This window comes from Fusarium graminearum, chromosome 3, assembly GCF_000240135.3.
Source record: "Fusarium graminearum PH-1 chromosome 3, whole genome shotgun sequence".
NCBI lineage: Eukaryota > Fungi > Ascomycota > Sordariomycetes > Hypocreales > Nectriaceae > Fusarium > Fusarium graminearum.
In genome coordinates, this window is record NC_026476.1 from 5,020,125 (window position 1) to 5,034,129 (window position 14,005).

Below are 14,005 nucleotides of genomic sequence, written 5' to 3' on the forward strand. Positions count from 1 at the left end.
GGGCTGAATGAGACGGATGGTTGGATGTTGATGACTTTTCTTGATACTCGTTGTGAATTACGTGAACTAAGTGTAATAATACCAAGCCCATTGATGCCTACTACAGTCTCCTGTTGAATCTCAGGCGTGGGGGCCGTCTTCCAGTGTTTCCTACCTATGTTGCAGGCTGTCACGAACAAATCCAGCAGTCACAACATCCTTCGAATACTGTGTAGAGGCTCGAAGGGTTAAATAAGGTCCCAGGGAGATGCCGGAATACCGAGGTAAAGGAACAGGAAGAAATGACACAACGTTTTTATTGCTTGGAATAACACAGCTGATTCCTGTCCTGAATCAATTTAATTCCTATTCTCAAGTTTTCCTACTCGGTAACGAAGAAAATTTCAGTCAGAGAAGTAACCTCTCGCGCCACCTCTTTGGGTCCCATCCGCGATGCAGGGTCGGAAGCTGCCTTTTCTGATACTATACTTTGGCAAACATCGGTTTGCGAAGCTGAGGGCGCTCTTGAGGCTCAAATTGATGGTCGACGGCATCTAGCTTAGGTGTCTCGAAGTGCTTGAGAAGTCCATGCTTTATCATTCGGAGCTTTGCTCTGGCTCTCCTGTGACGCTGTGGGTTTCCAAATTCATACTTGTTGACTTGACAGAGGCGCTTGTTTATCGGACGAAAAGAAGGTCGCTCTAGAGGAGTGCCAGCTCCTGGCTCCATTACTGGTAGTTTACCTGGTTAATTGGAGATATTCAGAAGCACTTCTTCTGAGACAGGTTGTGCTTGCTCATATTGTTTTTCATATAGCTCTTGAGCCGTGGTTGTCGAAGCGATTCCATGAAAAAGAAGGGGGATGTCATCAGCCATGATGGACGTATTGAGACGATGATGAAGAATAGATGAACGCTATGGGTGTTTTGGGGACTTCTTTAAGTGGGTACTGTGATGTTGTTCTTGTGATTTTGTGTGAGAAGAATGTTATCTTGAACAAGGTCTGTACCCGTTGTCAACAGTTGAAGAGCGGGTGGTGAACTTCATTCAGAAGCTGACAGGAGCGTTGTTCAATAGGCAGGTACCTAACTACCTAAGTAGAAAAGACAAGAGGCATAGAGTTGTATTGCCGTTCCTTCTCCCCGTGTCTCACATGAGTTGACGACTCAATGATATATGATTTTACTTGAGCACACAATAATTATAAAAGGTATCACGTCGATGTTTCTAGGTAGTTTTATTTATTTAGTCCTTCTTTTCTGCCCTCCGTGTCTTTCCTGCCTGTCCTTTTCCAGGCGCAGCATCGAACTTGGCTTTCCACATATCTTCCTGCTTAAACATTGTGACGCACTCGGAAGCACTTGGTTGGCCATACTCTGGGTCTGCACCACCATCAAGCAACTCCTTCCGCAACAGTATAGTCAGTATATCTAATCTCAAACCCCCATTCTATGCTCTAGGTAGAATGTCCAGTGGGAAGTTTACTCACTTGGATCACGGCATCTTCCTTCTTGAAGACTGCGCCTGCAAGAGGACTTTGACCTCGGTCGTTTAAGCGGTTAGGATCAGCGCCATGCTGGATGAGAACCTTGACCAGATCCGCGTGGCCATGGTAGGCCGCAAGCATGAGCTGTTAATCGTCAGTACGAGAGTTTACCAGCAGAAATGCTCAAGTATCATACCAGAGTATCGCCCTTGTCGTTTGTGAGATTCGGTGGCAGACCTGCAGGAAGAGCCTGCTCAAATGTAGCTACATCGCCCTTTCTGGCAGCATCATACATTTTGCTTGCGAACTCGATCATTTCGGGCGTGAGGGAGTTCGCCCGTTGCGGTTGGTTTGATGCTTCACTCATGATGTGTTGATATGGTGGTGTTCGAGGCTAATGTTTGTGATAATAGAGTAAATGTGAGGACTATTCAAGGCTTCTATGTGTGTGTGTGTGATTCAATAAACAGGGTTATGACAGTGTGTTGGAGTGAATGTTGTTAATGATGGGTTTAAGACGAACTGAGATGAGGTCAAATTGAATGACGTAGAGTATGGGCGCAGAATACCAGTATTTCTGGCAGTGGCTCCATCATCACGGTCCAGCGTATCAATGGTATAAATATTTCACATTCTTATCTATTGCTTCCAGATAAGTCATTTGAGAAGTAAACCTTTGTAAATATTCGAAAGAAAATCGTCGCTAACAATCTGTACCAGTAACCTGCAATATAATAACCGTTGTGCCCATAACTCACGATAACTCAACCTGAATGTATAACAATCTTCCCAGTTGTTCAATAAGAACAATCTTATAATTCAGAAATTCCACATTCAAATCGATATCCGAAAAAGAGAGACGAAAAATAAACACAAAGTCGATGCATTCTCGTTTAGTAGAAATGATGGTTGTTCGTTTCCCCGCCTTTCATACCTACCCAAAAACGCCTTTAAAAGAGAGATATCATTTCATCAATTTGGTTCATGCTAATCATCTCTGATCAGTTTGAAAGCAATATTTCCTATCATGAAACCTACTGTAAAAGAATAAATATTGCCTGAGATATAATCACACGTTGTTGTATTCACTGCAGATAGTCGGTAGTTCCATCACCATCACCAACGTCTGGCTCATTTGGGATAACAGGCCGCTCTGGTTTTGGCGTTTCGGGGCGATGGGCAATGTCGATGATTCGGTTCATCGTGGTTATTTGTTTGTTTCAGATGACTATGATGACTTGTGTTTGTTTTTCAACGGTATTGAGTTCACGGGTGATGTTTATACGTCCAAAGTGGAAAGACGATTAAAGAGGGAGAAGAATGAACGGTTGGCATATAAAACCATAATAAGTCAAACTTAACTAATGGCGCGGGGGCACGTTACGTTACGTCAGGCTTCGGCAAGCCATTCATTGGAGGAAGTTGAATCCAATATGTCCATGATAACGTGTGGTTCTCTGTTTCGAGAGAGGGAGAAGCAACCCATTTCATTCGGCCTTGGGGTTTTTAGAACGTCACAGCTGGGTATGACGACCACCTACCTAGGCAGTTATCGTACCACTTCTACATCACTGAGCAGTAAATGGTATACTAGTTATGCTATATTGCTGAGCAGGCTTCAGAGGCAAACAAATAAGAAGATTCCCCAAAAATAGCAGTTGCTCTACATGAATAAAAAGTAATTTTTTCTTCAATACATTCATATATATATAGTTTGCGGCGGATGAGAACTGACAGATCTTTGGTAACGTGCATTTTGTTCCTAACGACGGGTACTTGGATACAGCTGAGAATAGGGTAGATGGACGAATACCCGTCATCACTACCAAATCAACTTTAGTCTGATATGTCACTACATAGTATCCCTGGGACTAACATGAAAGCATGTGATTATCCCATTGCTAAGTTAACAAGTATCACCGATGGGTATCTTCAATTTTGATCAGAAAAATCTTCATGGCGATAGAGAATGTGAACGAACGCTCGGCTATTGCAAAAATACCCACGTTCAATGTAAGGCTCAGATCAGATCATGTAAACTCCAACGCTTGACAGGGACAACGAATAAGGGTCCTTGAACCTTGTCGTTCCCAAGTCAGAACAAACTCGACAAAGAAGTCGTCAATAGGCGAGATCAGCGCCTCGATGGTTTCGGAGGCCCGCATAATCAAGACTGCTCCCCCAGCCCTTGTTTTAATCCAACGACCTCATGCGTTATGATGTTGCTGCCGCATCTGTACCGAGGCCAACCGTGTTCTACACCAAGTTTGGTATTGTTGTCTGCACGCCCTACGTAAAACAGCCCTCGGAACCATGGAGGCGGGATAAACCCGGCCAAGATGGAATTCCAAGCAGTTATCCATGACCGTGAGATCATTTCCCAACCCTCATTATTATCCTTTAAGGTTGGTTGGTGGCTGAACCAAGACAAAGATCGGATCTGGCGGAAATGGGAGGCTTTTGTCTTGGGACTGACGGGACAGGACAAAAATGAGGGGTAGCTTGTTGCTCAAAACAGCTCCCATCAACCCAAGCTATTTTCATTCCACAGCCATACTCATATTAGTCAAGAAGACAACATCGTATTTTCGAGCTGAGACTGGCCGATGTTCCCTTGATGGGTACTGAATCGTGAGCTCGGATTCTCTCCCCTCGCCTGTTGCGGATCACTTTCGCGAAAGGCGTAATATCAGATCAGGGCAAAGCGGGTGTCGTGCATGGGGTCCATGGAACTATACGGTTATCAGTACAGCAACGCAACTGTGCGCATGCTCGGTCACGTCGGATAAAAAGAAAGAGTGAAGTCAAAGTAAAAAAATCCTGAAGGTCCCCTCCTTCCCCTCAGCGAGCAATCAGCACCCTTGCTTGAAGGGCGTGTCTGGAGAAGACAAAGACAAGACTGATCAAGAGTAATAGCGGCTTCGTAACAAGACAGGTGGAGATGACATATTGTATCATATTATCCCATCTTTCCCCAGAAATCTCAGGATTGAGATGCGTCTTTGTTGATCGATTGGAGAGATGAGAGAAACATGGAGAAGTGATTGACCACAATGAGACCGAAAGGGAAAGAGAATAATGCGAGAGCATTTCAATATGACCCCAGAAGTCCAGGGGCCTAGTCATTGACCCAAAGTATGCAACAAACTCGGCCGAGCCGTTTGGTTGTGAGTTGAAGCAAAGGGCTGAAGAGAAGGGGAGAGAAGAGAAGGTGACGAAGCAGCGGCGCAACGTATGCAACCCTACGTTGCAGTTTGTAGGTAGTACAGAGTGCCCCAAAAAGTGCATGAATTATCAAAAATCATAAAGCATGCCACAAAAAATGACTCTTTGGAAATTTTACCAGCTCTTCGGTCATCTGAACCCAATCGGCTGGTAAACGGCCAAATTTGACTACAGTTCATACCACCAATACGGTGTGTCGGGTGAGATTCTCCCGACCATTTGGAAAATATTGGATGCTGTCATGACAGTGACTGAGGGAGCACAATTCTCGTAGAATTGAAGCTAGGGTAAAGGTATCATGACATTGCGTAGGTAGGTCCAGGCCCAGAGTCTTTAACATCAGATGTTGGATCAGCTACGGTCGAGACTTGGCAAGAGGGACCAGGTACTTCTTGCCCGCTATAGGATCATACTCGGGGAAGGTACACCAGAACTAACCACTTGTACTTGCGGCAGGAGCACCCGTGTAAACCGTAAGCGGGACTGCGCTAGCGGCCGGGTCCTTCTGAATGATTTTCTCTCCATCAACAACATCCTTGTCTATATTCTCTCCCCTGTCAACTTCTAATTCTTCCCCTCCGGGGCCCCAATCAAAGCTCCCCATATTCGAGCTTCGTCCCCTGCTTGTCAGATGTCAAATGTCAATTGTACACGGATGCTGCGAGCTTGAACCCTAGAATTCTGGTCATCTTACCTATTGATTATGCCACCATCAACAAGAAATAAGGCCCGACTAGGCAACATGCCACCTCCCTTGGCGGCTTGTTTCAAAGACGTCAATTTACCCCCGCGAATCAGATGCTACCGGCGGTCGATATTGTTACTGTATCCGTACAGCATTGCCAACGAGACAGCGAGCCTTGGATCTGCCATTTTCCAGCCGCATTTTGATCAAGCTACGAATGGATATTATTTCCCGGTTACGATTGACTTTGGTAGTGATTACTGCTACCAAGCCTATACGTCGACCAATGACTTACTTTAGTCAAGGCACTTACTTAGGTACATAGTACGCAGATACCTACCTACTCACACAGGGAGGTGGCTCTAGCCGTGCTATGCCTGCAGGTGGTTGTAAGAAACATTGTCGAGATATCAGACCACTTTTCCTCGACAACCATCGCCGCCATCCGGTGCTCCAAAACGTGTCAAAGCTATCCACCACCTAATCCTTCTTGGTTAATGTCAATTTACGGATGGATGGCCGTCAATGGCTATGCACCAACATGCAAGCTAGGCATGGTATAGTATGGCCTGCTATCTAGGCCGATCTTCCTTTGCCCAACTGATATCGCAGGCCACTTCGTCTTACATCCCATTCCCGTGCTGTCTCTTGTCCGGTCCGTCTTCCTGGTTCTCATCCGCTCCAAGCGCCTCTTGGGGAAATAGACAACGGAACGTCCCCCACGCTCGCCACTATCTTGCCCATCTGTAAGGTGCTGTTCTGCGTCTGCCTCTAAGCCACCCAGCTACGGTTACTATGTGCCATGCCATGCCATGCCATCCGTTGCGATGGATACTCTACGTCCACACCCTCAGACATGCAGAAACTTATTCTTTCTTTCCATCATTCCAATTGGATCACCGCCATACTGTAACCTCTGCTGATCTCGTCAACGGCCGTCTATCCATACCTGCCTCTGTAAGGCAGCTAGCTCCATAGATGACCCATTGGTTCAACTAATCCAAGTTACGGCGAAGACCTCAAACTAAACCCTTTCCATATTCTATGCAGTAGGCCAGGTAAGACAATGGAAGGAAAGGAAAGGCAAGGTAGGTATCACCTTTCCATTATGTCACCGCACTCCCCTCTATACTCTATACCTCGCTCTCTGCCTCTCTTCTTTCTTGGCAACCCTTCCAGTACTCTCATATAAGAAGTCCCGAAGCCCTGCACATAGGTTTGCTTCAATTCATTCTTCTCTTCTCATCTCTCATCTGAAGAGTTCAGCTTCACACACAACTCTCATACAACTTCATATATCACACACCCTAATATCTTTCACCCATGTCACCAGAGGTCAAGTCTATCTCGCCCTTTGGCATTGCTCGTTCAACTGTCCAGGGCGAGCCTCTCTCCAAGGAGGAGATCCAACAGTACAATGACTTTTTCAAAGCCAGTTGTTACCTCTCCTTGGGTATGATCTATCTCAAAGAGAATCCTCTTCTTAGACAACCCCTCAAAGCCGAGCATCTCAAGCTTCGACTACTTGGTCACTTTGGCTCAGCCCCTGGCCAGATCTTCACATATATGCACTTCAACCGTCTGATCATAAAGCACGACCTTCATGCTCTCTTCATCTCTGGTCCTGGGCATGGTGCTCCTGCTGTCCTTTCGCAGTCTTACCTCGAGGGTGTCTATACCGAGGTCTACCCCGACAAGACTCTCGACGACGAGGGTATGCAAAAGTTCTTCAAGAGTTTCTCATTCCCTGGAGGAATCGGCTCGCACGCCACCCCCGAAACTCCCGGATCCCTCCATGAGGGTGGTGAGCTGGGTTATTCCATCTCACACGCTTTCGGTGCCGTCTTTGATAACCCTGACCTGATTGCTCTTACTATGGTTGGTGATGGTGAAGCCGAAACTGGCCCTCTTGCTACTGCCTGGCACAGCAACAAGTTCCTCAACCCAATCGTTGATGGCGCCGTCCTACCTGTTCTTCACCTCAATGGTTACAAGATCAACAACCCCACTGTTCTCGCTCGAATCTCTCATCGAGAACTTGAGTGTCTCTTCATCGGTTACGGCTGGCAGCCCTATTTTGTTGAAGGTGATGACATTGAGTCTATGCACCAGGCAATGGCTGCTACGCTTGAGCACTGCGTGGATGAGATTCGAAAGATCCAAAAGGAGGCTCGTGACTCCGGCGAGGCTGTGCGACCTCTGTGGCCTATGATCGTTCTTCGAAGTCCCAAGGGGTGGACTGCTCCCCGCAAGGTTGACAACAACTACCTGGAGGGTTACTGGCGAGCTCACCAGGTCCCTATCGCAGACCCCGCCACCAACCCTGCCCATCTCAAGGTTCTTGAGGACTGGATGCGAAGCTACGAGCCTGAGCGCCTTTTCGATGCGAATGGCGCACCCATTGCATCCCTCCGGGCTCTTATTCCTCAAGGTAACCGACGAATGAGCGCTAACCCTGTCGCCAATGGTGGTCTGCTCAGGAAGCCCTTGAAGATGCCCGACTTCAGGGACTATGCCATCAAGGTGGAGAGCCCCGGAAATGTCATGAATGCTAGCATGACCAACATGGCTGTATTCCTCAGGGATGTCATGGCCACCAACCAAACCAACTTCCGTCTCTTTGGTCCCGATGAGACTGAGTCCAACAAGCTTGGCGGTGTCTACGATGCTGGAAAGAAGGTCTGGATGGGTGAGTACTTTGAAGAGGATGACAATGGTGGCAACCTCGCCAAGGCTGGACGTGTTGTCGAGATGCTTTCTGAGCACAACTGTGAGGGCTGGCTTGAGGGTTACCTCCTGAGTGGTCGACATGGACTACTCAACAGCTACGAGCCTTTCATCCATGTCATTGACTCTATGGTCAACCAGGTATGGAATGCACTCAATCATACATGTAGTTCTTACTAACAATCTCTACAGCACTGTAAATGGATCGAGAAGTGTCTCGAGGTTGAGTGGCGTGCCAAGATTGCTTCTCTCAACATCCTGTTGACTGCTGTCGTGTGGCGCCAGGACCACAACGGCTTCACACACCAAGATCCCGGTTTCCTTGACGTCGTCGCCAACAAGAGCCCCGAGGTTGTCCGAATCTATCTTCCTCCTGATGGCAACTGTCTGCTTTCTGGTATGTTCAGTTTTATGTTTGTATAGCTTGGCCTGAACTAATATTTTTGTAGTTATGGACCACTGTCTTCGCTCCGTCAACTATGTCAACGTTGTCGTTTCAGATAAGCAGGAACATCTCCAGTACCTGCCTATGGATGCTGCCATTGAGCACTGCACCAAGGGCATCGGTATCTGGCCCCAGTTCTCCACTGATGCTGGACAGAACCCCGACCTGGTCATGGCCTCTTGCGGTGACATCAGCACTCACGAGTCTCTGGCTGCTATTGATCTCCTACTTGAGCATTTCCCCGACCTCAAGATTCGCTGCGTCAACGTTGTTGATCTCTTTAAGTTGATTCACCCCAGCGATCATCCCCACGGCCTTACAGACTCTGAGTGGACCAGCCTCTTCACTGATGACACTCCCGTCATCTTCAACTTCCACAGCTACCCATGGATGGTGCACCGCTTGACATACAAGCGCCCCGGAAGCCGCAACCTGCACGTTCGTGGTTACAAGGAGAAGGGCAACATCGACACCCCTCTCGAGTTGGCCATCCGCAACCAGACTGATCGTTTCAGTCTTGCCATCGATGCTATCGATTGGATGCCTCAGCTTCGCAACCGTGGCGCTTCAGCTCGCCAGGCTCTTCTGAACTCCCAGATCCAGGCTCGCAATGAGGCCTTCGAGACAGGAATGGACCCTGCCTTCCTCAAGAACTGGACTTGGAAGCGCAATGGCCTGTGGAAGAAGGTCAGCGAAGGCCTAGCTTCACGATAGTGTGTACATGCAAAAGGATCCTATTCTTCGCTAGAAATCTTACATGGAAACATAGACGAAAGAAACACCAAAAAATAAGACGGTTGGCGTTGCTGGGCTGTTGATTGGTTGTCATGTCATTGCTATTTATTTCTTTTCCTTCCCCCGAGAACCTCTATAGTTTTGTAGTTCTAATGACTTTGAAAGAGTTATCACGTACAAGGTTTCAACTCTTGACTGCTTCTCTCCGCATATGATATTGCACCATGCCGAGCTCAGGGAACTCACTAGTTCCACTGACCTTGAACCCGAACTTTTCATACAACCCCTTACCCTCTTGAGAGCTGTTTAGATAGGACATCCAGCCTTCCGCATCAGCTCTCTCAACACCAAACTTCATCAAGGCAGATCCCACTCCTCGGCGCTGCCCCTCCTTCGCGACAGCAATCGTGCTAAGAAACCAGTGCTTCTCTCCCGCGATATACTTAATTGCTGCATCGTTGTTCGCCTGGAAGAAATGCCTCGCAGTTTCTTGATTCCCCGAAGCCGGGAACGAAGAAGACTTGATCTGCTTGCCAGACAGCGGCTGCTCCCGGCGAGCCCAGCGTGCCCAGCCGAGGATAACGGAGTCTTGTTCCGCGACGATCATGTAGTTGTCATCCTTGTCTTCGATGCTTCGTTGAATGAGATTTTCTTGCCATGCTTGCACATCCGGTGATGATGGAGGGAAGCAGCGCTCGTTGAGAGGGGAAGAAGAGAATGCGGAGAAGAAGATTTCGAGCATTCGGGGACCGTCATCTTGCGTTGCTGGACGGATGGTTATGGAAGACATGATTATGGGTGACGATGTCTAATATGAAGCTTTATTCAGATGGAGATGGAAAGTATAGGTTGAAGTTGATTCTCGAGTTGAGAGTTACTACTTTCTTACAGGGTCAGGCAATTGACCAATAGAATGAGTCACGCCGTACGGACCTACCTCAAGAGGTTATAGAGTGAAATAGAAACTTAGGAAGGCGTGACAGAGAGTTGAAGTATAATATTCGGAATGTTGATTAATGCATCGCAGTTTCTGATTCGCTAGATATCTCGAAGCAACTATAATCTGTAACTATGTAACGCCCTCTCAGTATTCCCATTATTAATCTCGACTCCGTAAACGCCCTTTTACCTGTTTCACTAATCGCCGTGCTATATCACTCTAAAACAGCAAGCTCTTTCCTAGCACCTATAGAGCTTTCACAGATTGAAAGAAAGGGTTTGCCTGAAGCTCTGGGTTTGCCCCAACAAGCTCTTTCAAGGCAGCTACTTGCTCCTCTCGGCTCATATCTCCAGCCTTCACCTTGTCCTTCCACTCCACCAGGACTCGCTTCAGCATGGCACTGCCATCCTCCATATCCTGCTTGCTGTACTGCAGGCCGAGATCCTCGTGCTTGGTGGTAAAGTCCTCAAGCTCGTCTGCCTTGCGCTTGGCCATGCGGACAACCTTGTCCGGGAAGCGGACCAACTCTGCAACGTGGATGCCGAAACTCTGGTCGCACACACCCGGTGCCACCTTGTACAGCAACGTCACTTCGCGTTTGGCATCCGCTTCCGAAGCTGCTGCATCAGTGCCGCCGATGTGCGCTGTTACATGAAGGTTTTGCACTTGGGGGTACTGGTCGGCAAGAGCTGTGAGTTCGTGGAAGTGAGTGGCAAACATGGCGGAGCAGCCAATTTCCTTAACAATGTGCTCCGAAATGGCCCATGCCAAACCAAATCCGTCGTAAGTCGACGTACCACGTCCTAGCTCATCAATAACGATCAAGGACTCTGACGTAGCTGACTTGAGGATATTGGCTGTCTCGAGCATCTCGGCCATGAAGGTAGAGACACCCTTGAGCTGCGAGTCGCTAGCACCCACACGTGCCAGAATCGAGTCGTAGATAGTCAACTCTGCCTCTGCACATGGCACGAAGCATCCAACCTGGGCCATAAGAGCGATGACGCCCGTTTGTCGAATGTATGTCGACTTACCGCCCATGTTGGGACCAGTGATAATAAGGAACGACGACTTGTCGCGTGTGAGCTCAACATCATTGGTTATGAACTGAACATCATCCTGAAGCTCCATGCAGGGGTGGCGAGCTTCGCGAAGAATCGTCTGGCCCTCGCCACGGGCGTGAATCTTGGGTCGGACATACGACTCAGGGGCATGAACAGATGCGTGAGCAAGAGAGACAATCACATCAAGATGAGCAAGGATACCGGCAAGACGTTCTAAGACAGGGCAGTAAGACGAAGCGACCTGAACAACCTCATGGACAAGACTACTTTGCGTCCTGTTGTAATTTTGAGAAAGCTGGTCGTACTCGCGTCGATAGGCTTGCAACTTCTTGGTTGTGAAGTAGACGCCGTTCTTCTGGGTCGAACACTCCTGGTACTTGGAGTTGTTTCGGATGCAGCCAGCCTCTTGTCGTGTGAGACGCATGCACACTCCATGGACCTTGTGGCTGGTCTCAAGGAAAATCTTCTTGTCGGCTTCTTGACCTAGGTCCTTGGCTGAAGCTGTGAACTCGGCTCGGATATCCTTGTCGAGCTGATCAAGCTTCTTGCGGATGATACGTAAGCTCTTGTCGAAGTCGGCCTTGATGATGTATTCGTGGCGATCAAGAGCATCTAGATCGACTGTCTGCTCCACCATATCCTGGAGCTTGCCCAAGCTATCAGAAAGGTCGCGAAGCTTGGTGGTGTAAGCTTCGTCGAGGGGGTCCTTGTAGTTTTCATCCATGACACCCTCAAAAGTACCAATGAAGCCAGGTAAGCGAATGACGACTTGGTATGCGCGGACAACATCTTCCAGGTTGGCCTTGCCTCGTTGGAACCTCTTTGAGAGTCTGTAAAGATCGGGGATGGATCGCAGGTGTTCCTCCTGTAATGTTTGGCGAAGTTCGGTGTCGACATAGAACGCTTCCACCAACTGCTGACGCTTTTCAATCTCATTCTTGCTCATCAAAGGCTGCTTCAACCATTGTGCCAAAAGTCGACTGCCCACTGGTGTCTTGCAGTGGTTAAGAACGCCAAAGATGCTCATCGTCTTGGACCCATCGCGGGGCCCTGGCATGAGGTTGAGAGCTTTGAGGGCAGCTGCATCCAACTTCATAAAATGAGCCAGGTCATGCTGGTACAGTTGGTACTGGCCAAAGTTGGAAGGGTCTTGCAGAACCCCGAGGTACTTGATGAGAGATGCTGCAGATCCCATGGCCAGCTTGAGATCTGTCTGTGGGAGAAGAGATGCGGATCGTTCGTCCTTGAGTAGGCGTGCCAAGTCCTGTTCAATATCTCGAATGCCAAAGTCGCCAGCTGGTCTCTCTGCAATGGCGACGCCGCAGTTGTCGATGATCTTTTTTATCTTGGCCAACTCAGGATCCTTCTCATTTTCATCCTTCTTATCGCCCTTGTCAACTTGTATCAAGCACTCACGGACACCGAGCTGGATAAGGAGTGCCTCAAAGTTGGAATACAAGTCGTTGTCGAGGAACTCGCTGACGCCCAACTCTCGCACGCTGGCATCTGCAAAGCAGACACCGACATTTCGAGCTTCAGAAGCCTTTGCTGAGATCTTGACTGCGAGAATCATAGGTGCAGACTCGATCTGACCTCCTAAGTCGTCCTCCACGTCTTGGAGGTTGCCTGGTGACGCCTGCTTGATGCACTTCCAGTTCATGCGACCGGAAGAACTCTGCCAAATCTCGATTCGCTTGCCGAGCTTGAGTAGGGCTTCTCGAAGAAATTGTCGGAATACGGTCATGGTCATGGTGACGGAAGGCAGCCCGGTATGGTCATTTCGGCCGAGCTGTCGGACAACAGAAGTTGTCTTGTAGACCTGTAGCGAAGAATTAGAATTGGTAGAGATATGATCGTGGTATTAACTTACAGTCTTTGCGATATAGTTGGCATCTTGGCCATGGGAAGTGTACCAATCGCCTCGATCAAAGATGCGGATTGTGTCTTGGTTAACATCTGGTAAAGACTTGAAGAAGCGAATGAAACCGCCCTCGTCGTCGAGCTAAGAATATGATTAGCTTGGTGATTAGTAGAAAACCCGTTGCTGATGGTTACCTTTAATTCTGGTCGTGAAGCCATAATGAACGTCTTTCAGGCTTGTGCAGCTCCAGATTTGAAGTGAAAGTGCCTAGGGGACAAATATTGGAGGTTTAAGTCGCGTCATGAATTCGCGTATTGGCCGGGAGACGCGCTATTAGTGGGTTCTCAATTAAAGTGGTGACGCGAAATCATTGCTTTTGCATAAGTCATGTGGCAGGCGCATGCATAATCCGTATATCAGATGCATAAATTGCATAAATTATGTGAGCAGCTTCATTGACACGTCATTGGTTGGTACCAAGACTAAGCCTACGGGCGCTGTTAGGTTAATTGATGGTTTCAACTTACAACAACATGTTGATGTTGGAACTCACGATGCCATTATTTCTTGGAATAAACTGCTTATGATGATTTCGGACCATGCATTGCAGCTCAAGAGTTGACATTTCGATGCTCCTTACCATCAACAAGATCAGCAAAGGGCATGATTCGAACGAGACATCAGAAATGATCAAGACGCCTTCAGCTCAGCCTTTAGACCCTAGCATCCAATAAATGGCGCGCTATCAAAAGGTTCAGCGGCGATGATTCACTATCAGGCAGCCTCAACCAGCCACATGTCTCTGTAAGTGATAAGCAGTTCGAGTATGGTTTCTCCCCCGCTGTGAGTGACCGCAAT

General features: G+C 48.1%; 6 protein-coding genes across 6 annotated transcripts; 1 reads left to right on the forward strand and 5 right to left on the reverse strand.

Annotated features, from left to right (window-relative positions):
• Positions 1 to 462: 462 nt before the first annotated feature.
• Positions 463 to 855, reverse strand: FGSG_12906 (uncharacterized protein; the record flags this gene model as incomplete). The annotated part of the gene is made up of 2 exons (XM_011326680.1): positions 463 to 702; positions 751 to 855. 2 exons carry the CDS (start codon positions 853 to 855, stop codon positions 463 to 465), a joined length of 345 nt encoding a protein of 114 aa, XP_011324982.1.
• A 369-nt stretch (positions 856 to 1,224) lies between these two features.
• On the reverse strand, positions 1,225 to 1,760 carry FGSG_06327 (uncharacterized protein; the record flags this gene model as incomplete). The annotated part of the gene is made up of 3 exons (XM_011326681.1): positions 1,225 to 1,383; positions 1,469 to 1,609; positions 1,662 to 1,760. The coding sequence occupies 3 exons, from the start codon at positions 1,758 to 1,760 to the stop codon at positions 1,225 to 1,227; spliced, it is 399 nt and encodes a 132-aa protein (XP_011324983.1).
• A 320-nt stretch (positions 1,761 to 2,080) lies between these two features.
• On the reverse strand, positions 2,081 to 2,771 carry FGSG_12907 (uncharacterized protein; the record flags this gene model as incomplete). The annotated part of the gene is made up of 2 exons (XM_011326682.1): positions 2,504 to 2,771; positions 2,081 to 2,452 (listed from the first exon to the last, which is right to left on the reverse strand). A coding segment is annotated over exon 1 (96 nt), but the record flags the coding sequence as incomplete, so codon positions are not given.
• A 3,240-nt stretch (positions 2,772 to 6,011) lies between these two features.
• Positions 6,012 to 9,880, forward strand: FGSG_06328 (xylulose-5-phosphate phosphoketolase). Its single transcript, XM_011326683.1, has 3 exons — positions 6,012 to 8,243; positions 8,295 to 8,499; positions 8,552 to 9,880. Exons 1-3 carry the CDS (start codon positions 6,699 to 6,701, stop codon positions 9,259 to 9,261), a joined length of 2,460 nt encoding a protein of 819 aa, XP_011324985.1. The 5' UTR covers positions 6,012 to 6,698; the 3' UTR covers positions 9,262 to 9,880.
• FGSG_06329 (uncharacterized protein) lies at positions 9,467 to 10,072 on the reverse strand (the record flags this gene model as incomplete). The annotated part of the gene is made up of 1 exon (XM_011326684.1): positions 9,467 to 10,072. One exon carries the CDS (start codon positions 10,070 to 10,072, stop codon positions 9,467 to 9,469), a length of 606 nt encoding a protein of 201 aa, XP_011324986.1.
• Positions 10,073 to 10,468: 396 nt separating this feature from the next.
• FGSG_06330 (DNA mismatch repair protein msh-2) lies at positions 10,469 to 13,365 on the reverse strand (the record flags this gene model as incomplete). The annotated part of the gene is made up of 3 exons (XM_011326685.1): positions 10,469 to 13,105; positions 13,157 to 13,288; positions 13,342 to 13,365. The coding sequence occupies 3 exons, from the start codon at positions 13,363 to 13,365 to the stop codon at positions 10,469 to 10,471; spliced, it is 2,793 nt and encodes a 930-aa protein (XP_011324987.1).
• Between the last annotated feature and the right edge of the window lie 640 nt (positions 13,366 to 14,005).

What these genes read in the sequence shown, in the direction of transcription:
- FGSG_06328 (XM_011326683.1), top strand. Translation starts at nt 6,699, where the DNA reads ATGTCACCAGAGGTCAAGTCTATCTCGCCCTTTGGCATTGCTCGTTCA. An exon ending in TTGACTCTATGGTCAACCAG is followed by an intron (nt 8,244 to 8,294) that starts GTATGGAATGCA and finishes CAATCTCTACAG; the next exon opens with CACTGTAAATGGATCGAGAA. An exon ending in TGGCAACTGTCTGCTTTCTG is followed by an intron (nt 8,500 to 8,551) that starts GTATGTTCAGTT and finishes ATATTTTTGTAG; the next exon opens with TTATGGACCACTGTCTTCGC.